At 39.7% G+C, this 17,886-nt stretch overlaps 2 protein-coding genes across 5 annotated transcripts in view; one reads left to right on the top strand and one right to left on the bottom strand.

The window, feature by feature from the left end:
• Window positions 1-6,047, top strand: part of WDR19 (WD repeat domain 19) — a 107,603-nt gene extending 101,556 nt beyond the window's left edge. For all 4 annotated transcript variants that reach the window (XM_017527260.1, XM_037738001.1, XM_017527261.2 and 1 more), the window contains one exon: window positions 5,727-6,047. The gene's annotated coding sequence lies outside the window, so the exon portion shown is untranslated. The remainder of the gene's footprint in view (window positions 1-5,726) is intronic.
• A 1,586-nt stretch (window positions 6,048-7,633) lies between these two features.
• The window catches only part of RFC1 (replication factor C subunit 1), a 77,767-nt gene continuing 67,514 nt past the window's right edge, over window positions 7,634-17,886 (bottom strand). The window contains exons 22-26 of the mRNA XM_017527263.2: window positions 17,826-17,886; window positions 15,757-15,902; window positions 11,825-12,038; window positions 10,012-10,203; window positions 7,634-9,019 (exon numbers count right to left, since the gene is read on the bottom strand). The exon at window positions 17,826-17,886 is cut by the window's right edge and continues 8 nt beyond it. Coding sequence (XP_017382752.1) covers window positions 8,936-9,019; window positions 10,012-10,203; window positions 11,825-12,038; window positions 15,757-15,902; window positions 17,826-17,886 — 697 coding nt within the window. The 3' untranslated portion in view covers window positions 7,634-8,935. The remainder of the gene's footprint in view (window positions 9,020-10,011; window positions 10,204-11,824; window positions 12,039-15,756; window positions 15,903-17,825) is intronic.

The following is a 17,886-nucleotide window of genomic DNA, read 5'->3' as shown; positions in this document are numbered from 1 at the left end:
TCTTCCTAACCATGAGCATGGAATGTTCTTCCATCTGTTTGTGTCGTCTCTTATTTCATTGAGCAGTGGTTTGTAGTTCTCCTTGAAGAGGTCTTTTACATCCTTTAGTTGTATTCCTAGGTATTTTATTCTTTTTGTAGCAATTGTGAATGGTAGTTCACTCTTGATTTGGCTCTCTGTTTGTCTGTTATGGGTGTATAGGAATGCTTGTGATTTTTACACATTGATTTTGTATCCTGAGACTTTGCTGAAGTTGCTTATCAGTTTGAGAAGATTTTGGGCTGAGACGATAGGGTCTTCTATATATACAATCATGTCATCTGCAAATAAAGACAGTTTGACTTCCTCCTTTCCTAATTGAATACAATTTAATTTTTTCTTCTTACCTGATTGCTCTGGCCAGAACTTCCAATACTATATTGAATAGGAGTGGTGAGAGTGGACATCCTTGTCTGGTGCCTGATTTCAAAGGGAATTCTTCCAGCTTTTGCCCATTCAGTATGATGTTGGCTGTAGGTTTGTCATATATAGCGTTTATCATTTTATGATATATTCTGCCGATAACTAGTTTATTGAGGGTTTTTAGCATGAAGGGTTGTTGAATTTTGTTGAAGGCCTTCTCCACATGTATTGAGATAATCATGTGGTTTTTGTCTTTGGTTCCATTTATGTGATGGATTACATTTATAGATTTGCATATGTTTAACCGGCCTTGCATCCCCAGGATGAAGCCTACTTGATGGTGATGGATAAGCTTCTTGATGTGCTGTTGCAATCTGTTTGCCAGTATTTTGTTGAAGATTTTTGCATCGATGTTCGTCATGGATATTGGACTTAAGGTTTCTTTTTTAGTTGAGTCTCTGCCTGGTTTTTGGTATCAGGATGATGTTGGTATCATAAAATGAGTTTGGGAGGATTCCCTCCTTTTGTATTGTTTGATACAGTTTCAGAAGGAATGGAACCAGCTCCTCTTTGTATGTCTCATAGAATTCAGCTGTGAACCCGTCTGGACCTCGACTTTTTTTGGTTGGTAGGCTATTGATTGCTGCCTCCACTTCAGCCCTTGTTATTGGTCTATTCAGGGTTTCAACTTCCTCCTAGTTTAGTCTTGGTAGAGTACAAGTGTCTAGGCATTTATCCGTTTCTTCCTGGTTTACTGGTTTATGTGCATAGAGCTGATTGTAGTAATCTCTGATGGTAGTTTGTATTTCTGTGGGATCAGTGGTGATATCCCCTTTATCGTTTTGTATTGCATCTATTTGATTCTTCTCCCTTTTCTTTTTTATTAATCTGGCTAGCGGTCTATTTTGTTGATCTTTTCAAAAAACCAGCTCCTGGATTTATTGATTTTTTGAAGGGTTTTTTTGTGTCTCTATCTCCTTCAGATCCACTCTGATCTTAGTTATTTCTTGTCTTCTGCTAGCTTTTGAGTTTTTTTAATCTTCCTCCTCTAGCTCTTTCAATTTTGATGATAGGGTGTCAATTTTAGATCTCTCCTTGCTTCTCATGTGGGCACTTATTGCTATAAATTTCCCTCTCAACACTGCTTTAAAGGTGTCCCAGAGATTCTGGTATGTTGTGTCTTCATTCTCATTGGTTTCGAAGAACATCTTTATTGCTGTCTTCATTTCATTGTTTATCCAGTCGACACTCAAAAGCAAGTTGTTCAGTTTCCAAGTGGTTGTGCGGGTTTGAGTGTGTTTCTTAATCCTGAGTTCTAGTCTGATTGTGCTGTGGTCTGATAGACTGTTATAATTTCCATTTTTTTGCATTTGCTGAGGAGTGATTTACTCCCAATTATGTGGTCAATTTTAGAGTAAGTGCAATGTGATGCTAGAAAAATGTATATTCTGTGGATTTGGAGTGGAGTGTTCTGTATATGTCTATTAGATCTACTTGGTCCAGCTCTGCATTCAAGTCCTGGATATCTGTTAATTTTCTGTCTCGTTGATCTAATATTGACAGTGGAGTGTTGAAGTCTCCCACTATTATTGTGTGGGAGTCTAAATCTCATTTTAGGTCGTTAAGAACTTGCTTTATGTATCTGGATGCTCCTGTGTTGGGTGCGTATATATTTAGGATAGTTGGCTCTTCTTGAATTGACCCTTTTACCATTATGTAGTGTCCTTCTTTGTCTCTTTTGATCTTTGTTGGTTTGAATTCCATTTTATCAGAGACTAGCATTGCAACCCCTGCTTTTTTTGTTGTTCTCCATTTGCTTGATAAATCTTCTTCCATCCCTTTGAGTCTATATGTGTCTTTGTATGTGAGATGGGTTTCTGGAATACAGCACACTGATGGGTTCTGACTTTTTATCCAGTTTGCCAGTCTGTGTCTTTTGATTGGGGTGTTTAGGCCGCTTATATTCAATGTTACTATTGTTATGTGTGAATTTGATCTTGCTATTTTGTTACTGGCTGGTTTTCCTTCCCATTAGTTGACTCATTTTCTTCATTGCATTTTTGGTCTTTGCCCACTGGTTTGCTTTTGCAGTGACTGGTACTTATTTCTTTCCATGCTTAGTGTTTCTTTCAGGAGCTCTTGTAGGGCAGGTCAGGTGGTGACAGAATCTCTCAGCAGTTGCTTGTCCGTAAAGGATTTTATTTCTCCTTCACTTACGAAGCTTAGTTTGGCTGGGTATGAGATTCTGGGTTGAAAGTTCTTTTCTTTAAGGATGTTGAGTATTGGCCCCCACTCTCTTCTGTCTTGTAGGGTTTCTGCCAAGAGATCTGCTATGAGTCTGATGGGCTTCCCTTTGTGGGTGACCTGACCTTTCTCTCTGGCTGCCCTTAGCATTTTTTCCTTCATTTCAACCCTGGTGAATCTGACAATTATGTGCCTTAGGGTTGCTCTTCTTGAGGAATATCTTTGTGGAGTTCTCTGTATTTCTTGACTTTGAAATTTGGACTGCCTTGCTAGGCTTGGGACATTCTCATGGATAGTATCATGGAGCATGTTTTCCAGCTTGGATTCATTCTCCCCATCAGATTCAGGTACACCGATCAAGCGTAGGTTAGGTCTTTTCACATAATCCCACATTTCTTGGAGGCTTTGTTCATTTCTTTTCACTCTTTTTTCTCTTGTCTTGCCTTCTCTCTTTATTCTTATTTTGCTTGATCAATTTGGCTATTAAAACTTGTGTTTGCTTCATGTAGTTCTAGTGCTGTGTTTTCCACTCCATCAAGTCGTTTATGTTCTTCTCTAAGCTGGTTATTCTAGTTAGCATTTCGTCTAATCTTTTTTCAAGGTTTTTAGTTTCTTTGCATTGAGTCAGAACGCGTTCCTTTAGCTCAGAAGAGTTTGTTATAATCCACCTTCTGAAGCCTGTTTCTGTCAATTCGTCGTACTCCTTCTCAGTCATGATGTGATCCTGTGTTATTGAGGAGTTGTGATCCCTTGAAGAAGAGGTGTTCTGGTCTTTAATGGTTTCATCTTTTTTGCGCTGGTTTTTTCCCATCTTTGTGGGTTTACCTGGCTGTGTTGTCAGGGAGCCGCTTGATGAGGTCCCTAGTCTGCCTGTGGAGGCGCTACTGGTTTTCTAGGGACTCCTTCAGGTTACTAGGAAAGCTTCCTCTGTCTTTTTTGTTTATACTGGGAGATTAGGCCAGCCTCTTCCACTGACCTGTAGGTGCTACTGGGTTGTCAAGAATGCCGTCCCGTTGCTACATAGGCTTCCTGTGTTTTTTGTTAAAACATGTAGTCTAGTCCCACCCCTCTAATGGTGGGTTGTACCCTTCCTCCACTGGGCTGGATCATTCAGGGTTCAGCTCAGACTGTGGCACTGGCTGCGCAACCCGCTAGAGTCAGAGCTTCAGCCCTCTGGGGTTTGTCGGGGAGGGTAGGGACCCGCCCAGCAGCACCCAGCCATCTCCCACTTTCAGCTTCCTCTCTATCTAGTCATGGGGTAGGGGCCCGCCCAGCTGCTACCACTTACAGCTCCCTCTCTCTCCAGGGGGAGGGGGCAATAGCTCAGTCTGCAGGTTCTCCTGGCCGCCTTTTGGGCTTATGCGTCTTTTTAGATCTGTACGCCAATCTGGGACACCGTCCTGATTACTCAATCCTGAGCTTGTAATTCCCGGCACTTGACTGGCAAAGATCCCCTGCTCTGTGTATTGCTGAGGCTTTGGGGGAAGCGCTGTATCTAGACTGGAGTTCCAGAGGGGGAGCCTCCAACAAGCCGGTCAGATGCACTTTCTGGCTGAAGCAGCACCCCTCCCCACCTCAGTCTGCCAAGTGGGCTTTGCTCACCGTCTGACCAGACCCGTTGAAATGCACCTGGTACGTTGGTTGGAGCTAGGAGATCTCTGGATTTGTGCGTCTCTCTCGCTGACTGTTGTGCACTGGAGTTGTATCTATTCAGCCATCTTGGATCTGGGTGTGGTTTTTAATTTTTTTTACCTTGGAATTTTCTAGAGTTCTTGAATCTGTATGTTTGTATTTTTCCCTCAATTGGGACATTTTGAGCCATTATTTATTTTCTCATTTGGAACTCCAGTTACATCTATTTGAGTACTTGATTTCCATAGGTCACTAAAGTTCTTTCCTCTTTTTTCTCTGTTCATATTGGATAATTTTGATCTATATTCTAGTTCATTGACCTTTCTTCTACTTTTTTTTTTTTTGAGACGGGGTTTCAGTCTGTTGCCGGGGCCAGGGTGCAGTGCCACGGTCATCATTCACTGCAGCCTCAAACTCATGGGATGAAATGCCTCAACCTTCCAAGAAGTTAGGACTACAGGCATGTGCCACCATGCCCAACTTTTTTAATTTTTATTTTGTAGAGATGGGGGGTCTCGCTATTTTGCCCAAGCTGGTCTTTAACTCCTGGACTCAAGCAATCCTCCTACCTCAGCCCTCGCACAGTGTTGGGATTACAGGTATGAGCCACCATTCCTAGCCTTCTAAAAAAAATTATTTCAGATCTTGTCCCAAGTTTATAACTATTATCTATGGGAAGATTAAATTACAATTGAAATCTTGGATTTTTAAAAAACATCCACAGAATCTCTACAAACACTATCATGGCATTAAATAATGCTTTATAGAAAACGTCAAGTAACCAGACCATGGTACATCATAGCTCCTTGCAGATATGTCTTCACTGACTTGTGATTATGTACTATACTTCAAAAACGTCATTATGGCCTGGTGCAGAGCCTTTGCCTATAGTTCCAGCTATTCAGGAAGCTGAGGCATGAAGGTCACTTGAGCCCAGGAGTTCAGGGCTCTCAGACACCATGATCATGCCTATGAATTGCCATGTGGTGCACCAGCCTGCGCAATGTTAACAAGACCCCATCTTCCAAAAAAAAAAAGTCACAATAAGAATCCTTATGCAGTGAATTACTGGTTGAAACTGTTGTTCACTGGCTTTTAGACAAACATAACTGTTCAATTTAAGGAAAAATTTATTATCATCTACAAATTGCTGAGCACTTTGCATGCATTCTTCCCAGTGAAGTGACTGTTATCAGCATCCTTTCCTCATACATAACAAAGGCTCAAGAGCTTACCCACACAATTTTAGTCAGCTGGCCAGGCTAGTACTGAAACTTGATGCTGATTACAGACCAGAGATTTCTAACTTGAATATAATGTTTCCTGTTGCACATTCCAGAAACGGGCAAAAAAAAAAAAAATCCTTTTTAGTATGTTTGGCTTTATTACTAAATGCCAGGCATTACTTGAAACCCTCTGGAGGCATGTGTTTTGTTTGCCCTTTCTAGATACAATGCTCCTGAGAAGACAGCATTTTTCCAAGAAGGCTATTTCCTCCCCTGGTGGATTTAAGAGATGGTCCTTTCTGGATACAAAGAATTGAAACAATGGTGACCTCTCCAAGTTGGAACTTTCCGCTTCTGTACAGTGGCAAAACAATGACGTGTAACCTTGCTGTTTATTGTACTTTGTATATTTCCTCTTCAAAGTCTTGCATACTCTGTCCTCTGCACTGTTAATAGTAACCTATGACATAATTGTAAATATTCAGCTTTTTGATAACTTTTGTATTTTGAAATACCTCCTTTAAAATAAAATTGTTGACTAGATATTTGTGACGTTTTCCTGTATCTGGAGACATAAAAAGAGATAAAGGAAGGTAGTTCTGAAGGACATTGTCAAGTGTGGGCAATACAGATGTGAACAGTATAAAAAGCTTGAAACGAGTTTATACAAATCACGGCTATTAAGCAGAATCAGAGAAGCAAAACATCAAAAATTAGGAAAACCAATCAAGTAAAGAATGAATGAAACTATAAGCTTTTATCTGCCAAGCCATTCTACTGCATACAACAGAATTCCCATCCCAAAATTAATTAAGTCATTTGATTTCCCCTGAAAACAAGCATTATTTGGAATCTTCGGGGCTGTGCAAAGGTTTCTTCCCCGTATCACACATACAACACACACCATTCGAACATACACTCTCTCTCCAAGGGAGTCTGTACTTTTCCCATATCAGTATATGCTTCCTTGCCATCCAAGGCCAGATACCAAAGTCTGAGCAGCTAACAGAAATGAGTCAGGGAGTCAACTGTGAATGAATCTGATGATAGGATTTTACAGTTATATCCCCAGCAACCTGAACATAACAGTGATAGGCAGAAGCCTAAGCTAGGACCTAAGGTGCCAGTAACATATAGCATCCAAGTATCTTACCTGCATGATGCCTCCAACTTTATGACCTGTCTTTCCCTCCCAGTGGCCGGCTGGAGAACAGGCCGGAGGCCTTGGCCTTACTAAGTGGTACAAAGTTATTATCTTAAAACCTACCCATAGTCCCCTGCTTCCTCTAATATGCCTATAGGCATATGGTAAGGTTGTAGGAATAAGAACCACAGCACCTGGCATTGTGAGAGTGGGCGCATTCTATTCCGGGAGTTACAGGCCTTAGACTTCTACCCATAAGCACACTCATACTGGAGCTTGTTTCGGAAGCTACTCATCCTAGTACAAATCATAATCTACCCCACAATAAATTTAATGTGCTATGGAACTACCAACATTTAAGATGAAGGATAAAGCTGACTGGTTTGTAAGTAACAAAATGGCCAAGACTCGACGGATCTCAAGAAGAGCAAGTATACAGTTTTATGCTGCAGAGATGGCATGTGGCATCAAGTTGCTCCAAAAGGCCACATCATTGGTGGCTCCAATGAAGGCTCAACCCCCATTGAGATTCACATCCAAACTGCTGCAGAACCACCAACTCCCTCCTACCATGAGTCTCAGTCATTCACCTCACGGTCATGAGGGCTTCAAAGAGGAATCAAACAGACCTATGCTGCCATCCTCATATAATAAAGGGCATATTTACAATTTTTAATTCTAAAAGAAATGCTATTTATTTTACACACATATCATCCCAATCTTGTGCTTAAAACATTTAAAATTAAAAACAAAATCACAATGACCAAGTGAAGGATACTATGCAGCATTCTGCTGCATGGAGATTCAAGTCCCCTTCCTGGGGCTACAGAAGAACTAGGGAGAAGTGACCTGCATATCCAAAAGGAACAAAAATGGAAGAACATGAATAGGAAAGCCAGCCTCAACGTAGTGGTGAGAAAACCTTTCCTGAAGCAGAAGAGTTTCAAGACAGAATTTAACAAAGACAGGGTTATAACTCAGCAGGCAAGGGCTTAAGGCAATGTTTTATTTCCATAATGAGTTAATCTCCTTAAAGGACGTTTTTTCACACTGGTAAATACAGTTTAAATGTCTCAAGAACTTTGTCTCATCACCCCAACAAGACTACCAGTTACTTAAAAGCAGGGAATATGATCCTTATTTTACATTCATTTTAGTATATACCTCACAGAGGCAGCACAGACCTCTGAGCAATTACTGACAAGATTAAAAAACAGCTAGACATCTAAATTCCAGGGCAGGTGCACAGCCTCAGCACCACTCAACACATACAGTTATAGGAATAACCCCAACTTCCAACAGGGTTCGTGGAAGCCATTGCAGGACAGGACCAGATTTCCTATATAGGCAAAGTGAACAAAAAACCAGTGTTCATTTTGTCCTCCACCATAGTGAACTTAAGAGCCTGACCCAACCTGGTTCCTACTGGTTTGAACCTGATGGGTTGAGACTCCAGCAGGATAAGAATGTCTGAGAATCTTCTGCAGCCTCCCACGCTGCAAAGCCCCATAACAGACCTCTCCGTGAAATCCTATTCACAGCAGAGATGTAGTCAGCACACACAGAGGAAGTGAGCTGGGAATCTGAGTTCTGACTCCTCAATTGCCAATGTTATGTTTCACACAACAGGTTAGTAAGGAATACAGTGAGCTTTTTGATCCAATCATTTGCAAATTAATAAGTAATATACCAACAGAATATTTTGCTATACAAGATGGGAATCTTAAAAAGAATTTATACATATATGATGTGGAACATTTTTATTCCTGATTTATACTTTGAAAGATATCTGATAATGCACAAAGAATACCCAGTTCTAGGTGGTGACTGTTTTGTATAATCATTTATTTACAAAATTTCACCACATAATAGGAACTACCTTTAAAAAAAAATCAGCATTGGTCCTATAAAGGCCATTAGGATAAATTCTTAAGCCTATAAAAGATGCCTTAGTATTACTGTTCCCAGGCTCATTATTAACTAAAATCTGACCCCAAAGTCCAGGTGTAGTTTCTAGTTCCAATTCTACAGTCATTCAGAAGCATGTCTAACTAGATTGACAGGGGACAGTGGAGGACCAGGCAGTCCTATCAACCTCTATAAGAGGTGTACATGAGCCTACTGCTCATACCCTTCTAGCTGTACCACCCTTTATTGATAATGGGACACCAGATCATCCCATTATGCTAAAACATGGTTGCTCTGGGAAAAAACAAGGCTTTCTCTAGACCAGCTGGACTGGTCAGGAGGGAGAGTAAAAAGTGGCTGTTGTTAGTGAAAAATGATTTCATTTCTTCGAACTTTTTCCTTTTCCTTTTCTGGACTCCTTATCTTTTTCTGGTTTTGAAGGCTTTGAAGATTTTGTCTTTTTCTGTTGGGGGAGGGAGAAGATAACAAAATAGTTAATAGCTGTGTTTATGAGTAAACAAAATAAGTTCATCTCTACAACAAATCTAATCTTTACCTGCAACTTAATTAAAAAAGAAGAGAGGCTGCAAACATTGAGATCTTGAACGACTGCTACCGTGATGCACTTACTTTCAAACAACAACTGCACTACTTATAACCTTTAAAAGCTGGCAGTAAAAACTGAGAGGGCATTTAGAATTTAGAACTAAGATCCGTTCCCCATGTAAGGCAGCTTCTTGATTTGAAACAGAGGTATACTTAAGACAAAATAAGCAAGAGAAAATTTACAAATAGAGTAATGTTTACATGAAGAATTTCCTCTTCTTTCGGTTTCAGATTAGAGGTGTAAACATAGTCATTTTGTGAAAAGGGAAGAGAGACAGACAGACCAGAGAGTCTAAATGAGAGCCACGGTGGAGAAGCCCACTATTCCTTTTCCTGCATGTAGAAAACAGAAATGAAGGGCAAGAAGCACCCACAGTCAGCAAAGAACAGAGGAGGATCGGAAGAGATTCCTTGGCTCAGCCAGCTATAAACAGCAGGCTGATACTACAATTGATTTGCATCTTTCCTAGCAAAAGACAGGAATGTTTTGCTCTGAGAAACTTCTACAAAGCAGTTTAGTGGCTATCGCAAAACATAAACAGCAGAAGAAACTTTTGTTAAAAACCTTTTTCTTGAAACCATACACCAATGGCCAGATCAATAAAAATGGTACGTTTTCTAACAAAACATATGGCCATCAGTATCATGGCCTGTTTTGTTGTCTGGCTCTTCGACTACTATAAGAAACTGTTTATAAAAATGAAATCTATACCATCTCCACCTTGAACCATGGTGAACAAAAAAACATTATTTTCAATTTACTCTATGTGCTGAAAAGCCCCTATTATTCACCAGGCAAGGAAAGACCATCTACTTTGAGGTCCTCCTGTCTGTGGCTTAAAATACTACCTTGATCATGGCATCAGTCTCTATAGCATCTTGGTCTTTCTCATCAGATTGAGAGTCATCTTCATTAAGCTCTTCATTGTATTCTGAATCCAGGGATGGGCTTGTGCTATGTCTAGATGCCTTTATAGCTTGAAGTGAATATGGAGTAAGGTGGGCTTCCTTATTGTAAGTTCTTGTGAAGGCTGCTTTCACCTATATGAAAGGAGTAGAGGGAGTTTTAAAACATCTAAGTGCCAAACAATTCTTTTAAACTCTGAAAGTCTAAAGAGACCCTGGAAGCCCCTTGCAACTGTTTGCAAAATATTTATGCATATTTATGTATATCATGCATATACATGTAAATCTAAGCATGTGCATTTTTCTATGGATAAGTTCCATATTTTTCATAGCATTCTTAATAGAGCCCATGACAAAAAAGAGTGAAGGCCGAGCACGGTGGCTCACGCCTCTCCATGAGAATCTTGAACCTGGGAGGCGGAGGTTGCAACGAGCTGAGATCATGCCACTGCACTCCAGCCTGGGTGATAGAGTGAGATTCTGTCTTAAAGAAAAAAAAAAGTTATTTGGGAACTTCAGACAAACAAAAGTTACTTCAAGTCATTATGTTTACCTATTCAGCATTCTCCACATTTCTACAAAGCAGTGAGCAAAGCTAATCAGTGAATCAGTAAATCAAAAAGGGGCTCGGCTGAGCTGGGCACAGTGGCTCACACCTATAATCCCAGCACTATGGAAGGCCAAGGCAGATCACATGAGGCCAGGAGTTCAAGACCAGCATGGTCAACATGGTGAAACCCCAACTCTACTAAAACTAAAAAAATTAGCTGAGCATGGTGGCATGCAACTATAATCCCAACTACTTGGGAGGCTGAGGCATGAGAATTGCTTCAACCCCAGAGGTGGAGGTTGCAGTGAGCCAAGATTGCACCACTGAACTTCAGCCTGGGCAACAGAGTGAGACTGTCTCAAAAAAAAGTGGTGTGTTGCGGGGGGAAGTGGGGGGGGGTGCTCATGATAAGGTACAAGTTGGCCTTTAATTTCCACAGAATACATGAGTTACCTTTTCCATAATAATAGTAGTTACTTCAAAATACTCAGTAACTTGAAAGCCTTAATCTCAAGCTTCTAAACACAGTTCCTGAATTAGTCCATGAATTCTAACAATGGATGTCTGCTGTGAGAATTTACTGATAAAGTCGGGTAAAAATTCTGAAGAGGGCAAACTAGACGCAGAGGAGACACAGAGAATACGTCTTCTAAAACACATTTGTTACACAGGTATAAGAGTAGGGTATTGGATGTTACATATTCCTAATGCATCACTTTAGTTTTTTGTGCTCATTATAAGAAAAGTAGGGATATATTATTACAGAGAAGATTACCCAACTGGAAAAAATACTGAATCCACAGATTAGGTAGACTAAAAAAGAAAATGCACAAAAATCCTCAGCCAGTAAACACATTTTATTTTTATAATCCATTACCACCAGAGCTCATAGTTCACTTAATTCCCTAGGCTCATCCTCCCACCCTTTATAAAGAAGATGTTTATATTTGCTCCTCAAATTTCACTTTTTGCTTTTTCACTGAGCATAAAGCAATGATAGAAATACAAATTGTAAAATCCAGAAATCTACTCTTAATACTGCATTCAAATAGTATTTTTGGAAAATACAGGAAAAAAGAAGCAACAAGCATTTAAGGGGAAAAAGAAGTAAATCTTTTTTAAAGCATCTAAAACACCTCTGAAGTACTGTTAGTACAAACCTGGTAATTACAAAATGATGGAGAACCACTAAGTGATACTATTTACCTTGGGATCCAGCTTTGAAAAGGGACTAGGTTTGCCACCCCAGCTGCTGATTTCCATGATATTCTCAAAGTCTTCTTTCATCAAATAATATGTGTCCATAAGTGCAACAACATCCTGTATTCCATCTACTCCCTGTGAGGTCAGAGGCTGTACAAGTGCATCCCTCAGATGTGACAGGTAATCCATGTTTACCGTCCTTTTGCTGGAGTAAGTTCTGAAACCACAACAAAAGAGACATAGTCAACAGCAAACTATCAAGTCAAGTCATACTGTGCATATCAGCACTGAGTTAATTCAGGCAGAGTCCAACCCAATTTCAACATTGATGAATGGAATGTCTACTATTTGACAGCCAGCTGGTGTAGGGAAAGCCCAGCACCACAGCATGAGAGTAACGGATACACATCAATGTGCCCAACGGAAGTTTTCCATTTACCTATATCAGTGATTAAAAAAAACAAATGTGGGTTCTACTTCTACCCTACTCTTAAGGCCCAGGCAACAGAGTGTTTGTGTTCATAAATGTTACTCATTCTAAGTTCCAAAATATTAAAAACATCAATATAAGACAATGAAATAAATTCCCTATCTCAAATGTGTGAATGTGTGTAACACCTTTTGGTCTCTGATTATAAGATACAAAATTATATATGAATGCTTCCCTCGCATTTCCTAATACTGTTACTCTGAAATCTTTAGTTCTAGAGCTGGCTTTTCCCCAATTTTAAGAAAACTGCAGCGAGTGTTCCCACAAAATCAAAAAGTGATCCACACTGGCCAGAGGAAGGTTTAGGGAAACAGTCTCGTGTGAGAACTAAAATGTTATCATAAAATGACTCTTTCTCTCTTAAATGTTGTCACTTCTTAAAAACAGAAAACTGAAGAAAACAATATTTGAAATGCCAGCATCCTAAATCTTTCCAACCCAGCTGCCTCTATCTTCAAACCAGGCAATTACATGTATACATATTTTATGTTGNTTTTTTTGAGACAAAGTCTCACTCTGATTGCCCAGGCTGGAGTGCAGTGGTACAATCTCAGTTCACTTCAACCTCCGCCTCCTGGGTTCAGGCAATTCTCCTGGGAATCAGCCTTCCGAGTAGCTGGCATTACAGTCACCCGCCACCATGCCCAGCTATTTGTGTGTGTGTATTTTGAGTAGAAACAGGGTTTCACTATGTTGGCCAGGCTGGTCTCGAACTCCTCACATCACGTGATCCACCCGCCTTGGCCTCCCAAAGTGCTGGCATTATAGGCATGAGCCATCATGCCCAGTCTATATACATATTTTAAACAAGTGACCTCAAAAGCTGTTGTTATCAGAACCAGCATCAGAATGAGAAAGAAATGCTTTTTCACAAACTATGGGTTCTGCTCCTGCCTTCAAGGAACTGAGTATGTGAACCACAAGAAGCCACAGCTTTTCTCCTTATCAGAAATCTAGACTCTTGCCCTTGCAGCTATTTTATTACCTAGACAAAGAGGTTTTAAAACTCTTATTTTAATTTCATCGAATTCCTCTAGATTTAGTCTTCCATAATTAAGCACATTAGTACTTAAAGAGAGGTAGTCTGAGGTCCTAAGCCACAGTACCCCAAAAAGTCATGAAACCATTTCCAAAATTGTTCTCCTACAATGTTTTCTAATATCATCATCTTCTAGTAGACTCACAGAGTATTAAATCTAGAAAAGTCAAAGATGCCATCTAATGTACCTAAACCAAGGGCTCTTAACCTCAGGAATCTGTAATTCCCCTAAAAGGGGATATTTTCTTTGTGGATCTGTGCATTGTCAGGGGGAAAAAAATCAAAGCATTCATATCTCAAAGGCATCTATGACTCCAGAAAACATTAAAACCAATAATTAAATCACACCTCCATTTTTTTAAAGAAGAAAAACTGAGAACTACAAAAGTTCAATGACTTGATCAGGGCCAAAAAGTTAAGTAAGAAGGTCTTAATTTACTTTAAAAATTGTGGGTTCACTATAAATGTCCTTGCTGATAATAATGACCTATACTGCTAGTGGACAAAGCCTCAGTTCCTACCCACAAAAATGTTCAGTCTAATGAGGGAAGGGGACAGACATACAGAAGAATACATGGGTAGTAAAAAAGACTCATGCCATAGGTTAGAAAGAGAACAAGAAAACGCAGTAGAATTTTACAGGAACAGAAAACAGGAACTAGCTCAGTTCAGCTCTAACCAAAACTTAAAATTGGAATGAAGGATTAAATATTAATATTCCCTCCAGGGAGCAGATGGCAAATCAAGATCACTTAAGTAGTTCATGGCTAAAAATGAATCCAGAGGCCGGGTGCGGTGGCTCACACCTATAATCCCAGCACTTTGGGGGGCTGAGGCAGGGAGATCACTTGGGGTCAGGAGTTCGAGACAAGCCTAGACGACATGATGAAACCCCATATCTACCAAAAAATACAAAAATTAGCTGGGTGTGGTGGCGGGCACCTATAATCCCAGCTACTTGGGGGGGTTAAGGTGGGTGAATCACTTGAACCCGGAGGTGGAGACTGCGGTGAGCAGAGATCCAAACACTTCATTCCAGCCTGGTTGACAGAGTGAGATCCTGCCTTTTTAAAAAAAAAAAAAAGTTTCATTTTGTTAGAAAATAAAAAGCTCGGCCGGGTGCGGTGGTTCACGCCTGTAATCCTTGCACTTTGGGAGGCCGAAAAGGGTGGATCACCTGAGGTCAGGAGTTCAAGACCAGCCTGGCCATCAGGGTGAAACCCCATCTTTAAAAAAAAAAACAACAACGACAAAGTTCATCTTGTTAAAAAAAATTTTTTTTAATCCATGAAATGTACTTAATATTTATGTGTATGCACATTTTCCAAAATTCCAAACTTAAACAAAATTGTACCAAATATTTAACTTCCTTAAACTTTTCCAAGCACATTCATTTTTTTTTTACAAAACTTTTTTTTTAATTCTTACATTTACATTCACTCATTACTAATTTGAAGTTAATAAAGCTATTCAGTTTAAGTCAATTATATTTGGAGTACATTAAATGTCATATAGGTTGAAGAGGAGTTTCAATAGAATAAAGTCATTTTTAAAGATCTAGCCTAACTTAGCGTAACATTCACCAGAGTGAATCAACAATCTGACCTTCACATTAGTGATTCACAAGCACATTCGTTTTCAATGACCTGAGCAACCTCCTCCTATTACATGCTAACCTGTATTTCCTATCACAAATGACTATGTCAGTTTATTACTAGAAGAATCAGTAAAAAAATAGTTCATTTCAGCCAGGTACAGTGGCTCATGCCTGTAATTCCAGCACTTTGGTAGGCCAAGGCAGGAGGATCACAAGCTCAGGAGATCAAGACCATCCTGGCCAACATGGTAGAACCTAAAAAAAATACTAAAAATACAAAAATTAGCTGGGCGTGGTGGCCTGTGCCTGTAATCCCAGTTACTCGAGAGGCTGAGGCAGGAGAATCACTTGAACCAGGGAGTCAGAGATTGTAGTGAGCCAAGATTGCGCCACTGCACTCCAGCCTGGCGACAGAGCGAGACTCCGTTTCAAAAAAAAAGAAGTTCATTTCTTTAAACAGTTCATTTTCTTTCCTATTAATTATTCAGAAGCTGTTCCCACTAGTAATAGGCATAATGACAGTAACAATAAATAACAGTGCTACCTAAGACTTATAGTCTTGAAAATTTTAAATTATGGCATCTACTATTTTATTCTCCAAAGTATCCTTTTAAGTGGTAAAACAAATGTTATACTGATTACAGATGATAAAACTGAGGTCCATAAAATATAAGGAACTTATCCAAGATCATTCATCTAGCTCGCAATAAAATAAAAGCTAAAACACAATCTTTTGACTCATATGAGCGTTATTAAAGGCCAAATACACCAAATCAATAAAGTACCAGAAACAGAGTTATCCCACCTACCTGAGACTCATATGCAAGGCCAGGTCCTGAACAATGCGATCGTGTTTGCCTGTAGATGAATGCTTCCCCAGCCAGCTTGGGAAGGTGGGAAACTGGGTCATGTACCCCCTCATCAACTCTCCAGGAAGAACACTGGCATAAATGGCCTGAAAAAAATCAATTGCAATCCAGAATTTATGTTCGGTACAAAGTTACTTCCTTAGCAGTCATTGGCTTCTAAACGGTCTATGGAAAATAAAGCAACACTATCCCAAATACCTACTGACAGGGCAGTCAGACCTTTTCTCTAACTCTGATCCGCTAGTACAGGAAACTTCTCCCAGAGAAAACAACAGATTGTGGTACACACCTTGATCCAACATGTTACGGCCCCCAGGGAGATCATCTTCCCAACTCAGCCTCCTCAAGCAACTAATTTCAACATACCAGTTACCTCACCAATGCCAACGTCACAGCAAAGAATTAGCTTAAGAGGGATATAATGGTCTTTAACATAAATGATTGACCGCATAGGTAGATTAAAGCATGGAAAGACTAATGATTACAGTCAAGTAATCTGGCAAGTCAACTGGCACTTGAGAAAAGTTTTTTAAAAATGTGTCTTTAGATGTCTTCTATGTCTACGGTCTCACTTTCTTAAAGGCTGGAATTATAGTCTACATAAATTTTGTATACTACTTTATTCTAGTAATTCCCTCACAAGTACTTTTTCATATTAGATAATCTTTACAAATAGTTTTAAAGGCTATAAATACTACTGCAAGAGGATTCATAATCACTCTCCTATTACTAGACATGGAGATTTTCTCTAATTTTTTGCTATCAGAACTAACCCTTTAGGAAGTATTTTTGTACATTAAGCTTTTCCTGTGTTAAAACATTATGCCTTTAAGGTACAATTATTAAGGAAACAGAACTAAACACATAAAATATAAAAGAAAAGATTCTGAGCCAGGTGCAGTGTGGCTCATGCCAGTAACCCCAGTACTTTGGGAGATGGGCAAACAGCTTGCATCCAGGAGTTCAAGACCAGCCTGGCAAACATGGCGAAACCCCATCTCTATAAAAAATACAAAAATTAGCTGGCATGGTGGCGCACACCTGTAGTGTCAGCTACTTGTGGGGCTGAAGCAGGAGGATCACTGGAGCCCAGGAGGTCAAGGCTGCAGTGAGCCATGATCACATCATTGCACTCTAGCCTGGGTAACAGAGTGAGACCTTGTCTTTTAAAAAAAAAAAAAAAAAAAATTCTATCTCCAGAATGAAATTTTGTTTCTTATTTTCAAGCAATGTGTGGGTAGAATTAAGAGAAGCATTAGGCCTTCTAGAAGTGTCTTATTTTATTACTCAGGGCAATAATTCTGTATAACTATACAAAAGAACAAATAATGCTCTTAATTACAAATGTCTACCAAATTCTGAGTTAAAGATCTCAACCTAAATATAGTACCCAATATAAAACTACCTTTTAGCAAGGAAGAAGAAAATCCTAATTAATACATCAGAGACATGACTGCTGGCCTGCCCTAGCTGCACTGCTTCTAGGAGCCGCTACTAAGTGACCACCTAGGACGGCCAAAAATATCCAAAAAGAAAAAAACAAGGATTCTTAAAACACAGCAAATGAAACTTTTGATTCAAATCTTATAAGCAAAATCTAATATTCCTATTTCTATGTGTCCATTTACATTAAACGTTTTTTGAAATACAGAAAAATAAGCCCAAATTAAGAAACAGACAACAGTTACCACAGAGTATTGTAATCTGTAACAGACTGTATTTTTGCTACAAGAGCCATGCCATTTATCTGGTATTTAAAATAACTACAGGATTAGTCAGGCATGGTGGCAGGCACCCATAGTCCCAGCTACTCTAGAGGCTGAGGCAGGAGAATCTCTTGAACCCAGGAGGCAGAGGCTGCAGTGAGCTGAGATCACACCACTGCACTCCAGCCTGGGTGACAGAGAGAAACTCGATCTCAAAAATAAAATAAGTACAGGAGCTAAAAGCTACTGAGTTCTCTTTTCAGGAAAGCAGAGCCTGCACTTTAGGGAGAACCCTCCGCTCACCTGCGTAGGCAGAAGACTCCAGTTTTGCTTACTCCGAATCTGGCTGTCCACTAAGTCACCA

This window comes from Cebus imitator, unplaced genomic scaffold, assembly GCF_001604975.1.
Source record: "Cebus imitator isolate Cc_AM_T3 unplaced genomic scaffold, Cebus_imitator-1.0 Scaffold47, whole genome shotgun sequence".
Classification (NCBI taxonomy): Eukaryota; Metazoa; Chordata; class Mammalia; order Primates; family Cebidae; genus Cebus; species Cebus imitator.
The sequence above is the reverse complement of the archived record's forward strand: the minus strand, read 5'-3'. Positions and strand labels throughout refer to the sequence as shown.